A 15100-nucleotide genomic window follows, 5' to 3' on the forward strand; every position below is an offset into this window, starting at 1 on the left:
GATGACATTATCTCTGGTGGCTAGAGTTTTAACTATGAATGGGCTTGAGCTAATTCCATTTACACACTAGAAAGGAACTTCCAAAGTAAAAAACTCCTAATATTCATGAATTCAGAAGAGAATTCTATGACACTTTTTAAAGAATTAATACTCATACTAAAGAAATTATTCTCGAAAATTGAGAAAGAACCTACCAGAAACCTTTTAGGAGACAAATATAGTCCCAATACCTAATTTAAGGAAACATAAAATACAGGTAGAAAATTATAATCAATATCATTAATGAGCATTGACTCAGAAATTTTAAATAAAATCCCATCAAATAGACAATTATCCAAGAAATCATTTATTATGATCAAGTGGGAATTGTACCAGAGATACAAGGATGGCTCAATATTAAAAAACAAATCAAAATGTCCATATTAAAAACCAGAGCATCCAGAACCACATGATCATCTCAATAGATGCACAAAAGTCTTCTGACAAAGTATAAATCAGTAGTTCCCAAACTTTTTTGGCCTACCACCCCCTTTCCAGAAAAAATATTACTTAGCCCCCTGGAAATTAATGTTTTTTAAATTTTAATAGCAATTAATAGGAAAGATAAATGTACCTGTGGCCATCACCGCTCCCCTGGATCACTGCAGCACCAACCAGGGGGCAGTGGTGCCCACTTTGGGAATCACTGGTATAAATGTAAAAAACCCTATTAGGTATAAGTATAGTGGGACCCTTTTTATATCATAAAAAACATCCATTTCCAAGGGCAGCTATATATAGCTCAGTGAATTGAGAGTCAGGACTGGAGATGGGAGGTCCTTAGTTCAAATCTGGCCTTAGACACTTCCTAATTGTGTAGTCCTGGGCAAGTCACTAACCCCCATTACCTCACCTTTATTATTGCTCTTCTGACTTGGAACCAATTCTTAGTATTGATTCTAAGACAAAATAAGGGTTTCTGTTTTTTTGTTTTTTTTTTAAAGCATCTATCTAAAACTAAAAGCAAGAACCATATGCATTTTAGTCAAGTAAAACTTTACTCTGGAGAAGGGGACATTGTTTCTTGGTATTAAACCACCCAGACACACTTCTTGCAGAACAAGTTGTCTGTAGGTAGTGTCTATCCCTGAGAATATACTCCAGTATTGAATATGCTTAATCCAATGATCCTAAAATCCTGGCTTGAAAACCTTCATTTTGACTGACTCCATGATTGGCTGAATTTGTTTTTCAGAGATTTTTTTTTGGGGGGGGAATCAATCATTAACATTTCAAATCTTTATTTTTAAAAGAATCTTGTGTTGTACATGTTATTAACAATCTGTTCTCTGCTATAGTGAACTGGTGTTTCTATAATATTCTCACCATATAACTTCTCCTAGCCTTATGAACTACAGTGACATCCCCCTTAAAACAGGGAAGAAACTTTTTCAGAGGCAAAGTTCTTATGTAAGATTTTGAAGTGGCTGCATAGTTCCTACCTTCTGACTTGTCATGGCACAGGTGGTGATCCCCATCTCTCATTGTACTGTGAGTTGGTATAGATCTAGTTTGCTCCCTTAAGATCAAGGTTCAATTTTAATATTTTCTTAGAGGACTCATTAATATTTGTCTAGAACATAGTCTTCCTTTTAAAAAAAATCTAGGTTCAATCAAAATTAAATGTCTGGTCTCTTCTGTCATGAAAATGTTCATTGCTTCCCTTAGCTAGATTATCATTTTTTAAATTGTAGTAACATGGGAGGTTCTGGAGTGTGATAACCCATCTAGAAGAATTTTTTTCCCACATTTGAAAATGCTTTAGAGAAAGGTGTGTGTGTGTGTGTGTGTAGGAAGAGAGATGTTTGTCAGCTTTGAGCCCATTAGGTATGTAAAATTTAAATTAATATCCAATAACTCCAAGTATTATATTTTATAAGATTTATTAATAATCACTTGAAGTAGAAAAAATACAAGAACAAAAGTAAAAGCCTGAGTAAAGTCACATGAGTAAAATTCTCCTGCCTGGCACTCACCCAACCACCACAGACATGTTTCTGGGAGAAGAGAGTGAGAGGGAAGAGCTACACAACAATATATCCTCCCTATATTAGCACATAACATGAAAGGAACATGAGAAGCTGGGAAAGAGAGTTCTGGGGAGCAAAATTCTAATTATACAATTCCCCCTGTGATTCCATTGAGAAATAAGCATGTAGAAATCTCCCAGATTTACACATCTAGTTTCCCCAATGAATCACTTCACATAACCAACTTATATCTCTAAAGATCTTTAACTAGAGGTATATACAATACTGCAGTTTCTCAGGGGAAATCACAAAATTTGGGGGAAATAAAAGAGAAAGAACAAAACCAATAATTGCTAGGTGCATTGACAAAAAGCCAGTTGGGGGCAGTCACCTTTGGCATAAGAGTATACATTCAAAATAAATGCATTCAACCCCCCACAGTTCAATTCACTACATCCCAAAGTTCATTCTGGATCTTTTGGTGCAGTGTGTGGTTTCTGTAGGCTTCTTTATGGCAGGCTTCTTTATGGCACCTTCTCCAAACAGTTCACTTTCTTGATTTGGAGAGGAAGCAAGTTTCTTATCCTAAAATTTCTCTGGAAGATATTAAACCTTGCATTATAGGATAATAATACAACCCCACCAAGGAGGGTGTTGACCAACATATGGGTAACCCTAGGATACATGGCTGAGTTATGAATCAATTGTCAAAAGAAAACCAAAACCATCAAAAAAAAGAGCCCCAAATAAAAGAGAAAAAAGTAACTTCTAGAAGAAACATAAAATATCAAAGTCTCATGTGTAAAAATTCTAAGTAAGGAAGAATAAACCCATAACAGGTCCTTGAACCAGGGCTTGATTAAAGTGATTTATGTCCCACAAGCCTGAAGTAACAATTATTATGTATTTACCCAATTAGCAGCTGGGACCACAGAAAATTGCCTTTTCATAAAAGAAAGAAAAGGGACAATTTTTTGAAGTAAAAAGGGAAATATTATTCCTTGGTCTGATTTTACCTTTGTTCTCAGGGATAGGGGAGCCAAAATGAGGTACTTGGTAGAAGTCTGGATCTGGCATGAAGGAATCCTGTATCTAACTTTGCAAGGAGCTGCTTCCTTGAACCCCAAAATAAGTTCAAGTCCCCTGTCTTGGCGCAGAATCTCATTAAGCCCACTGGGATTTGTTGGTCTCCTTGACCTTGTGCTCTTTGGCACTGTGCAGTGGCTCTTTTGTTATTCCTTCTCCTGGAATCAGACACAATCATTAATCAAAGTCCCATTATATTTAACAATCAATGGCAGGTTTCCATAGTACAAAGCAGTGGTTACCAAACTTTTTTGGCCTACTGCCCCCTTTCCAGAAAAAATATTACTTAGCGCTCCCTGTCACATACTATCACCACCCCCTTACAGTTATTCACTGCCCCCAAATGCACCTGTGGCCATCACCTCCCCCCTGGATCGCTGCAGCACCCACCAGGGGGCAGTGGTGCCCACTTTGGGAATCACTGCTCTAAAATTTGGGGTATGCATTGGCATTAGGACTAATGGACATTTTAAACCTATCCTAGTGCAAAATAAAAAAACCCAATAATATTGGTAACATGTGCTTCAAGTACAAAAAATGAGAGAAAAAAGAAAACTCAAATACTCTATTGCATATACAAGGAAAGAAAATAATAAAATTTTTAAAAATCAAAAATATATAGTTCACATTCCATGAAAAGGTGTCTGTGAAATAGAGGCACAATACAAAGGTTTCTCACCCCAAAATGAGATCATTTCCTTTTTAACTTGGCCATGATCCACAGTGTGATTGTACATGATTTTCTCCAAGTAACAGCTTTTTAAAACAGTAATACCAAAATCCCAAGACTTCATTGAATGACAATAGCAAATAAACATGCTATCATTAGGTTTTACATGAGTCGCTGTGTGACATTTAAAAAAAACCTTTGAAACTCATGGATACTTGTCACAAGTTCTCCAGATCTAGTCAATTTTTCACCTTGGTGAAGATATTTCTAACAGAGTCTATTACTGCCATCATTCCAAAATGTGGCAGGAGAGCCCAGAAAAAAAGAAAAAACAACAACAGCAACAAAAAACAAAACTTCTATACTACTGATGAAAACTTTTTGGTTCTAAAATGTCACCAAGAATCTAGATCATTCTGGTGGGAGGGTAGAATAAGTAAGCTGAAGAGTTACAAATATAAAAACCAACTAGGAGCCACTAAGCTCCATGGGAAATTTTTTCCTCCTGGGAGCCATCCAGGAGTTACTAAGCTCCCTAGGAAATCCTTCCCACCTCCCAGATGAGATTATAACCCATCACGGGATAACCAAGCCCCTTTAGAAACCTCCCCTCTCTGGTATGAGACTATAATAGCCTTAAAAGGCATGTATGTATATGTCCCATCCTTGCAATGTGGAGGCAAGGAATGCAGTAGTGAAATATCACTTCTGATGTCTCATCCTTTACATTTTTATAAATGTGGAGGTGGGGAATACAATAGTGCTCTTGCAGTTCACTTCAACTACTAAATGGACCCTTACCTCTTTTTACAAACAACTCAAAGGTAGGCAAATGATCAGTCAGAGGTAGTGGTGCTACTAGATATCTGAAAATCACTTCTGAAGACCTGTCAGAATCAATTGAGATTTTTAGCTCATTAAATTCTCCAAAGGTTGCATACAGGTTGTAACCAGTTTGATGGAGTCCATTCATCATCATCTATGTGACAATTAACAAAGACAAAAAGGAACAAAAGGACATTTAGGTAACATGTGACCTCAATGGATTTGGTGACAAACCCAGCATCCATAAGGACCTATGGTTTTGCCAAGGAAAAGGGTTTGTCCAAGTTGTTTATGAACTTTTATAATGGTATTTTCCCCAGTCCAGTCATAGGGGGAAGGTGCAAATAAAGACAATGTAACAGAACATATAGTTAATGGCCAAAACACAGTAGCTGAAAATGACATAGTGTAACAGAAGATATTAGATTAGAGTAATATGTGAACTTAAAAAACAAAATTGAATTTTAAAGCAAACAATTAGCAAATACAATATATGTGACAGGATGTGTGCAATCAATCTACAAGTCCTTTTCTCCAATTCTGATAGCTGCATTACAAAGACTTCTTCACTATTTGGAGGGAAACAAACTGAAACAGTAAGGCAAATGGAGTCTGAAAAGGCTTAAAATTCACCTCCAGACTCTTTAAGGTTCCTTCCCCTCCTGAGTATCATCATCCATTTAAATTCCTTTGATCACACTTCTGGGGTTCCACATACTGAGGAAGATTTCCTCAATGAGCATAGTGTGGATGAACCCTATATTGGATTTGTTGCAGAGGCTGGGCATGTTTAGATAGTAAGGGGAATGCATCTCCCTTCTGAATCTTGAGATTGCTCAAGCTAATAGCAAAGACAAGTGCTCCCAGGAATGGTAATAAGAAAAGACATCCTAAAACTTTGAGCTGTGCGAGCTCTGTAATGCTCTTTGGGAATGGGAGCTGTTTGAGATAGGCAGGAAACTGAGCCATGCTTGCAATTATACTTCCTGTCCATAGGTAGTGTTACCCTAGTATGTACTGGCTAGGAGTAAAGTTAAGAGGTTTGGAAGAGTAACATTCTTTCCCCTTCCCCCCAGGGGTGGAAATGCCAGGGAGCTGCTTGCTTCCACTGCCACATGGGCAGGGGATTGCTGGTCCCCTTGATTGCTCTCCCTAGTTATGTGAGCAGGGAGTTAAGAGGGTGGAAGCTTGACCTCAGGTGAAAAAGCCCTGAGGAAGCTAATTGTTGCCTATGAGAAATAGCTGGGCTTCCAAGGCAGCAGCAAGCACTCAGTTATTGGCAATTAATGGAAAGAGGGGATTTATACCTCACCCTCCATGCAGAAAACGGCTTGCAAGGACCCCCAGCCAGTGTGCTCAAGAGAAGGGGTGGCAGGCTGAGCAAGGACTCCCAGGCAGTGTCTGGTCAAACATGGGAGGCAGCAGTAGTAACAGCAGTGGCAGGTGGCTGCAGGCTTTTAAAACTAATCTGTCTGTTATTAAGATAGGAGTAAGGGTCCTAAACTCCAGACTTCTGGTTGCCAACAATGTAAAATTTAAATTAATATCCAGTAACTCCAAGTATTATATTTTGTAAGATTTATTAATAATTACTTGAAGTAGAAGAAATACAAGAGCAAAAAGTAAAAGCCTGAGTAAAGTCACATGAGTAAAATTCTCCTGCTTGGCACTCACCCAACCACCACAAGGGTGTTTCTGGGAGAAGAGAGAGAGAGGGAGGAGCTACACAAATTATATCCTCCCTACATTATTAGCATGTAATGTGAGAAGGAACATGGGAAGCTGGGAAAGAGAGTTCTAGGGAGCAAAATTCTAATTATACAGGTAGCATAAACAACAAAGACATCAAGCAGATTTCTTTTAACTATGTATTTTTAAAATCATTGCTAAATAGATTGTATAAAATTTTTAGACTAACTTAATTTTAGTTGATTTGATATGTAATACTTTAATGCAGCATTTATGAATTTTTCTTATAATCTCATCATTATAGTTATTTCTTATATTTAAATACACTCAGTATATGACTGTGGTATAACATGTACACTACGTATGACGGTAATGGTAACAGCTCTTTTTTGTTCTTCAATGGGACACTTTGCTAATTCAACAAAATTTAGTGTTAGAAAGCTTGTATTTATTTATAAAGGGATTGCAAGTGCATGTGCCCATCAAAGTTTGCTGAATGGCTATTATTACTATATCAAATTATGGTTAGTTTGGAGCAAATGTAAGTCTGTATGGACCAGAGTTGTTTGTGTATGTGTGTTTTATGTACAGCAGGGTACCTTTGCCAAGAACATTATTAACATTAAATTGCTTGTAAGCTTCAGACTTGATTTAATGAAACAAGATAGTAGGATAATGACTGAGTTAAATCATTATATAAAGGAAATGATAATACAATTTCAAAAGGTATATTCCTGTGTTGCATCTATGTAAACCTATACCTTCTTAGAACCAATACTAAGTATTGGTTCTAAGGCAGAGGGCTTGGCATTTGAGGGTAAGTGACTTGCCCAGGGTCACAGATCTAGGATATATCTGAGACCAGATTTGAACCCAGGACCTCCTGGTCTAACTCTCTAATCACTGAACCCCTAGCTGCCCTAATATTTTTTTTTTACAGAAAGATGATTATATATGAAAATATTAGTTTCTAATTTATTTGGCTTTGCTTTTTAAAATTTTTTTTTTATTTTAAACCCTTAACTTCTGTGTATTGACTTATAGGTGGAAGAGTGGTAAGGGTAGGCAATGGGGGTCAAGTGACTTGCCCAGGGTCACGCAGCTGGGAAGTGTCTGAGGCCGGATTTGAACCTAGGACCTCCCATCTCTAGGCCTGGCTCTCAATCCACTGAGCTACCCAGCTGCCCCTTGGCTTTGCTTTTTAAAAAAACTTGTAACAAAGATTTCTTCTTCATTTTTCTTTCTGAAATTACTTCAGTGTTTTTCTGTGCATTTTAAAAAGTACTTTGATGGTCCTCTTGTCTTTTAGGGTAGTGAATTTTATTGCTAGTTTCTCTCTCTCCCTCAAATTCAAAAATAAAAATACACTTATAGTAAGCACTATCAAGCCAAACAAACCCACACATTCACCATGTGCAAAAATTCTTTCTGCCTCTTGAGTTTGTTGGCCATCTGGCTATATCTCAAAAAATCTGTGATACAAATTTTGTGACTGAGACACAAAAGGTTCAAGTTTAATCTATTTATGGTAAGGCTAGCAGTAATCAATAATTGAAGTCAGTGATCCTTTAGTAATCAAAGGTCCCAATGTAGTTAGAACAGTTCTTTTATACAGTTTAGTGGTTACAAAAGGCTCTCAAAGATTCTGATTGGTTCTTAATTGTGTCATCTGACCACCTGACCCCCAAGTCTTCACCTGTCATGGTGACTGGAAAACTTAAATTAGGCCAAGGTTCTCTTATAAGAACCAAGTATCCTCCCAGATTGAGGATTTTCTAGAATTCATGGCATAATGAAGGAGGTCATAGATTTAGTCAGTCTGATGTTAACATTCTCCAGAAGGTTTCTTAACCTCCATTCCTTGTACCAATGGAACCCAGTACTGGTGAACATCTTGAGATCAGGTTAACTCATCCTCATACCTATCTTTCTTCTTTTCCTCAATTGGCATTTATTTGGTTTTGCTCTCTAAATGAGGGTTGGGCATTAGACCTGCACAATAATATTCTAAGCCTTAAGGCCTTAAAACTTGGTTATAACGATAAAGTTTGGTTATAATGATTATAAGTTTAGTTATAATGATTGTGAATATGATTTCTACAACTCTTAGCTATATAAATCACCAATCAATAATGATAATTTATTCTCACAGTAGGAGATAGGTAGTATTGCCTCATCTTCCCTTTCAAGCTGAGGGTTGTCACTGTTGAGAGTTCTTAGATCTTTTAGAATTGTTTTTCTTTATAATGTTGTTTCTCCTTGCATCATCAGTTCATACACCTTTTTCCTGGCTTATGTGAAACAGACCCTTTCATCATTTCAAATGGTGCAGTTACATTCATATACTGTAATTTGTTCAGCCACTTCCCAATTTGAGAGGTGTTTCTTTTGTTTCCATTTTTTTTTGCTATGATGAAAAAGTGTTGCAAGAATATTGTCATACATCTAAATCTCTTTTTTATTTCTTTGATTTCTGTGGGCCATAGGTCCTGTAGTGGTATTGCTGGATCAATATATGTACTGTGTATTAACTTTTATGGGATAGTTTCAAGATGCTTTCCCAAATGGCTGGGCCAATTGACCAGTTCCTTTCGCGCGCCCCAGTATGCCTGCCTCCCTGCCTTCTGTTAGTCCTTCCAACAATTGTCATTTTATATTTTTTGGTCACCTTTGTCAGTTCACTAGGTTTGGAAGTTGCACTTCATTTGTCCACCTTCCTATGTCTATCTTAATCCCTATACTATTGATATGAAGGCAGTCAGGCTTATTCCTGAACATAAATTGCTCACAAGCAGGGGGAGAGATTGTCTTGAGACTTTTAAGTGACATTTGCCACAGAATAGGGCTTAGTAGACTATGGCTTGTGGGTACCAGCCAAATTTGACCATTGCTTGTCTGGGAACTAAGAGTGGCTTTGGAAATGAGTTTTGCTACAGACATGATAGTGTTTCTAAATCCCATCTTAAAGCAAAGCAATTTGCTCATATGTGAAACTTATACTAAAGTTCGCATTTTAGTTCAACCACTAACGTTTTACTCACAAGCTTTTATATATTTCCTGTCCTGTCAGGAGTTAAAACAGGAAGCAAAATCTCCATTTTCATACAAATTTTCAGTGGATATATTTTCCAAGTTCCAACTACAGTTCCAGCAGCATTGTTTAGACCTTGATGCAAGTGCAAAAGAAATTTTCATATTTCAAACTGCATTTAACCATGCATTTAAAGAGTTTCCCCCTAACCTTCAACTGCAAGTGATTAATCTGCAATATGAATGACATGCTAAAAAGCTGGTTTTCAAGAAAAGAACCAAATAGATTTCTTTAAATGCCTTGCAAACAATGAATATAATGAATTGAAATCATATGCTTATGTAATGACATCAATATTTGGTTCTAACCATATGTATGAAAAGACATTATCAAAGCTGAAATACATAAAATTTCATTACAGATCACTAATAGATGAGCAGTTACAATTGCTTTTGACAATAAGGAATACTAGCTTTGAACTCCAATTAAGCGAAATGTTATTCCATTAAAAAAGGGTTCCATTCTTCTTACTAGTGGACCTGGATTGCCAAAAATTTATTTATCTTATTTTAAAATTTATAGACAAAAAATTATGGGGTGGGGAGAAGCTAGGTGGCTCAGTGGATTGAGAATCAGGCCCAGAGAGGGGAGGTCCTGGGTTCAAATTTGGCCTCAGACACTTTCTAGCTGTGTGACCCTGGGCAAGTCACTTAACCCCCATTGCCTAGCCCTTACTACTCTTCTAAGCCTTAGAATCAATACATACTAAAGGGTTTAAAAATTATAGAAAATTTCTGTTCTTATATAAGTATTTACCTATTTGCAATTTTTATTTTTGATCTGCAAAACTTAAAGTAGCTACTGTCTGAGCCTTTACCAAAAAAGTTTGTTGATCCCTGCTTTGCAAGAATGTGCTTAAAAGTGTTCTCAAGCAATTTCCCCAAGTCTCCTTGATGGTAATATGAGAGATTAAGTATTTTATATCCCAAGGCAAGTTCTTCTTTCTAGTTTGTCTTAGCATCTGTAACACCCAGGCCTCTTAATCTTTTTCTCTTAGTCATTCTTCATTTTTGAGCCATGAGAGAAAGTGGCAATTTATCCTCTCTCAGCTTGATACTTTTATAGTCTTTGTTCTAGGATGGCACCATATCAAAGCTATCAAATGCCCTAGGGAGACTATATTGCCAAGACAACCCAGATTTGGTGAATCAAATTGTGGAATATAGTAGGATGCCTTGGCTCCAGCAGTAAATTTACTAAAAAGAATACTGTTAATCAAAATTTCAGGCATATGCCACATATATAACCTCTGCTTTGCCTCCTTTGAAGACTTTGGTTATCCACGTCCAAGAGTCAGCTTCATAAAAGATTCTAAAACTAGTTCATCCACAACTAATACAGAAGAATATGGCAGACAACCCAGTCTAACAAGTTCCTGGGCTCTGCCTGAAGAGGTCGACAAGATTCTCAGTAGAAGTCCAGATTCCTCCATTGAGGTAAGAATGAGAACTTCAGCAGGTTGGCATGGGAGTTGGGTCTCTAGTTGAGTAGGATTGGGCTGGAGGAAGAAAATCACAGTAGAAAGAAGAAAACAGCTTCAGCAGGGATACAAGGTGAATGTGGGAAACGGGATAAAAAATTTCCATTCTTTTCTCTTTTTCTTCTACATGTTCCCAGGTTTTTGTCCTTTCTCAGTGAGATCTCTGGTTCACAAGGCCAAGTTCATTTCTTCCCATTGGAATGCCTGAAGCTCTGTCTTTTCACTTCTAGTCTCCTACTACTTTTTTTCTCTTTTTGTCATCTTCTAGTCCATGTAGATTTTAAAACCTAAAAATGTTTTTTCTGCTGTGAAGGCTGTTGTTTTGCAGATCTTAGACTTTAGATTTTCTACTCCTTAAGTCAGCATCTCTACCTTCAGTGTTGTATTTTGGCTCTGATTTCCTCATCTTAATAATACAGTGCTGTGGAACTGAGAATTCCCTCCTCCTTGCTTTATGAGAGCTATCAAATAGTAGTAGATCTTTGTTCTTTACTTTCAGAAGTATCTGTTTTCAGGGAGAATGGGATATTTGAAGATGACTGAGATAAAGTGGTTAATCAAAATACCAAATGTTATTTTGCTAGGAAGCAGTTATATTCATAATGGGTTTGAGAAGATACAGCCACTATCTTTTGTGTCTCAGAAACCTAAGTAATCCCATAGCCACTATTACAATCTTACAATTTTTGTTGTACTGAGTTTATCTGATTTAAGATTGTAAATAGTTTTATTCCTTATATTAGGAAGATTTCCTAGACTATTCCAATTGATGAAGACAAGCTCTCAAAGAAGCACTTGCCAGAAGCTCAGATAAATGACATACAGCTTCCACATTGGTGTGGTCTGAACTTTGACCTGATTGCTTGAAGGAAAGTTATAAAGAGATAGGATGATTGGTACAATTTCATAAAAAGGAAATTTCAGTAGAGACAGAATTTGAAGGGTAAATGGTATTAGCTTCTCTATATGAAAATGACTTGGGCACCAGCCATTTATTTTCTTTCTACAGTTCAACAAGTAATTATTGATTACTTTTTATGTGCCAAGGATGTAAAGACAAAAATGAAACAGTTCCTGCCCTCAAGGAGCTTACATTCTATTTGGTTTTGTAATGATATTTACAAAAATCTTAGAAAACCCTCTTCACATGGCTTCCTACCTCACAAGTCTTCAGAGAAGGCAGGGGGTGGTTTGTTATGACAGCAATGAAAGTATGATTACTCACATTACATAGCTCCTTTTGGAAATGAGTAGAAGAATTCTGTGGAAACCCATTCTTGGTACCAAGTTGTTGAAGGTGATCCTAGAGGCATTTGTAAATGGGCTTTTGGTATCATAAATGAGACACTATCCTGCCTTGTCTTCTAATATTTTGATTGATATTCATTCTCATTTTAAAGTAAAATTGGGACTCAGAGGAATTCTAGCAAGACTTCTCAGATTTTCTTTCAGCAAGTAATACTTATTCAAGTAACCACACCAAAGGAATATTGTTTGTTTGAAGACTTATTCAATTATCCAACTTATTAAAAAAACTTAATTTCATCCCAGCTCCCAGGGTGCATGATGGGACAGATCTGGAGTCTGGTCCAAGCTGCTGTGTTGAGGATTTAGCTTTTCTAAGATGTTAGGAATCAGACAAGTAAAAATTTTCCCTTTGCTCACTAGGACTTTTCACCACCTGAAGATGAAGGGTTTCCCATAAGCATCAATGGCCTGGATAGTGGATCTGAGAGCACTGGCAGCATCCTTAGCAAGATTGACTGGCGTGCTGTTGATGACATGGTGGCCTCTGTAGAAAACAGGTGAAACAAGGAGTGTGCTTGGGGCAGGGTATGCCCAGGCTGAAGTGGGCAACATGATGGACTATAAATAATAACATCTCAGGGAAAAGACCTGAGACAGATTAGGGTGATTGTGATGAATATATTAACTAACATCAGGGAAAATTCAGTAGCATGATTAAGCAAGGAAAGAGGATATTGTGTCAGCCTCTGCATTGTACAAGGATGGCCACACATTATTAGTAAATTAATCATATCATGTGAATAAAACATTTTCCTTAAATCATATATTTTTTAATTGTTTTTTACCTTTAGGAAAACATTAGAAATGTTTTCATGCTGTTCAGTTAAAAGTTAAGATGATTTTACTCTCCTTTTAAATTAATGTATATAGAACATTATTTTATATTTATAAATAAAGTTTTTCCCCTAGCTTTTATTGTGATTTGAATAGCTAATGTGTTTACCTACATCTTATATAGGTGCACCTGATTTCAAATGCCTCTTTGATCCCCTAAGAGAAGGAAAGCTTGTAAACAACACAGTGGGGATTCTGGAGGGCTATACTGATAACAACTAAAGACAGAGGTCATAGCGGAATTTTGGGATGGCATCTGAGGTGAACAGGGATAAGATAGTTTTTGTTTAGAGCCTAAATGTTCTCGCATGCCCTGGATTAGGAGAGGACACAGTGGGAGGTTGTTAACCATAGGACAGAAATGTAGTAGTACCTTCATAAGGTACCGCAAGTCCTGAGAATTACTAAATAATAATGACATCCTGTTCAACATCGCAAAAAAGGCCCAACTTCAAAAGGTTTAAACCTCAATCAGTCCTGTGGCCAACCCTTACTAAAGACTGTGACATCTGCAGTTTCTTCCTAACCAAAGGGGACTGGGTGCAGGAGGAGTCACATGTATCTAAACATGGCTAATAGGGAAATTGGTTTGATGGACTACTAGTACTTATTACAAAAGTTGTTTTCCATTTTTATTCTGGTCAGGGGGAGGGAGCCATTTAGACAAAGAAAAAATAGATCTAATTAAAAATAAAGAATGGCTAAAATTCAAAGGTATATGCATTATCCCTGGTAGGAATGCTCTAACCCTATGAAAATATTACCTAAATTGATCTACAAATGTAGTGCAACACCAATCAAATTATAGTAATAGAACTTAAACTAGATAAAAATTTGAGGATCTAAAATCCCAAGTGAAATAATGGAAGAGAAAAAAGAAGGAATAAAGGAGGAATAATACTTTTAGACTTGAAATAATCCTATAATAAAGCACAAATTATCAAAAACTATTTATTTACTGGTTAAAAAGGCGAACTGTAGACCACAGGAACAAACCAGAAAAGAAATGAATTCAATAATCCAGTGTTTGATTTATTTTTGGGGAAAAGATTATATGAGAAATGCAAGGTTGGAAATGTCAAAAGTCAGAATTAAGGCTGTCAGGAGAAAAATCAACAATTTAAAATATGCTATAACAATACCACTCTGGATGGCAGAAATTGAAGAAGCATTAAGAAGCCTTTTCATCAGGGTGAAAGAGGAAGGTAAAAAAGATGACTTGAATGTTAACAAAAAAAACCCTAAGATTTTGGCAACTGATCCCATCACTTCCTAATGAATAGAACAAGAAGAAAAGGAAGCAGGGTCATATTTCATATTTTTGGGCTGAAAGGTCACAGCAGATACTGACTGCAGATTGAAATAAAAGATACTTATTCTTTGGAAAGAAAGCTATGGCCAATATGGACAGAATACTAAAAAGCAAAGACATCATCTTGCAAACAAATCGAGTCCATCAAGTCAGAGCTGTGGTTTCTCACATTGCAATGTATGCTTGTGAAAGTTGGACTAAAAGGAAAGCCCTCTTCTAGTTTTGGGATTTTATCATGCATACTTTAAAAATATATTTAAAAATATTATTTTATTAAATATTTCCCAATTAGGTTAAAGAAATTTAAATATGAATACTTCTTAATATATAACACTAACTTCTACCTAATTTAACTATCTTGTTTCTTTTGAATAAAGTCATTTTGAAAGTCATTTTTTGGTCATGCTTATCATTTCGTTTATCCCAGTGATAACTTTTATAAAGTAAAATTTCTTTCCTGCAGTAAGATCTTTAATTTCTATTGCTTAACCATACTTTGTACATATGTGTATCTGCATATTTGAGCTATTTGTCACCATGGGTTTCATTGTTGGCTCCTTTTATTTAGTCTCCTGTCAACTTCCTGGTGGAACAACTGCTATTCTTTTTATATTAGAACTATTCTTTATGGGGAGGCCAGCAGACTTCTTTCTCTATTGATTATTAGCATATCGGGGAATATATATCTTCTCGATCATGGAATCAACAGGATAACAAGCTACTTCTTCCAAATTCCAACTCTTTAACCCTTTCCCCCAAAACAAGAATAATCATGTACTAGACTGGCAAAGAAAGT

General features: G+C 36.5%; 1 protein-coding gene across 1 annotated transcript in view; it reads left to right on the forward strand.

Moving 5' to 3' along the window:
* CPLANE1 (ciliogenesis and planar polarity effector 1) overlaps window positions 1–12978 on the forward strand; it is a 118504-nt gene extending 105526 nt beyond the window's left edge. The window contains exons 52-53 of the mRNA XM_044681409.1: window positions 10640–10806; window positions 12519–12978. Of these exons, the coding sequence (XP_044537344.1) occupies window positions 10640–10806; window positions 12519–12659 (308 nt within the window). The 3' untranslated portion in view covers window positions 12660–12978. The remainder of the gene's footprint in view (window positions 1–10639; window positions 10807–12518) is intronic.
* Window positions 12979–15100: the final 2122 nt, after the last annotated feature.

The sequence above is a fragment of the Gracilinanus agilis genome, chromosome 1 (genome assembly GCF_016433145.1).
Source record: "Gracilinanus agilis isolate LMUSP501 chromosome 1, AgileGrace, whole genome shotgun sequence".
Lineage (NCBI taxonomy): Eukaryota > Metazoa > Chordata > Mammalia > Didelphimorphia > Didelphidae > Gracilinanus > Gracilinanus agilis.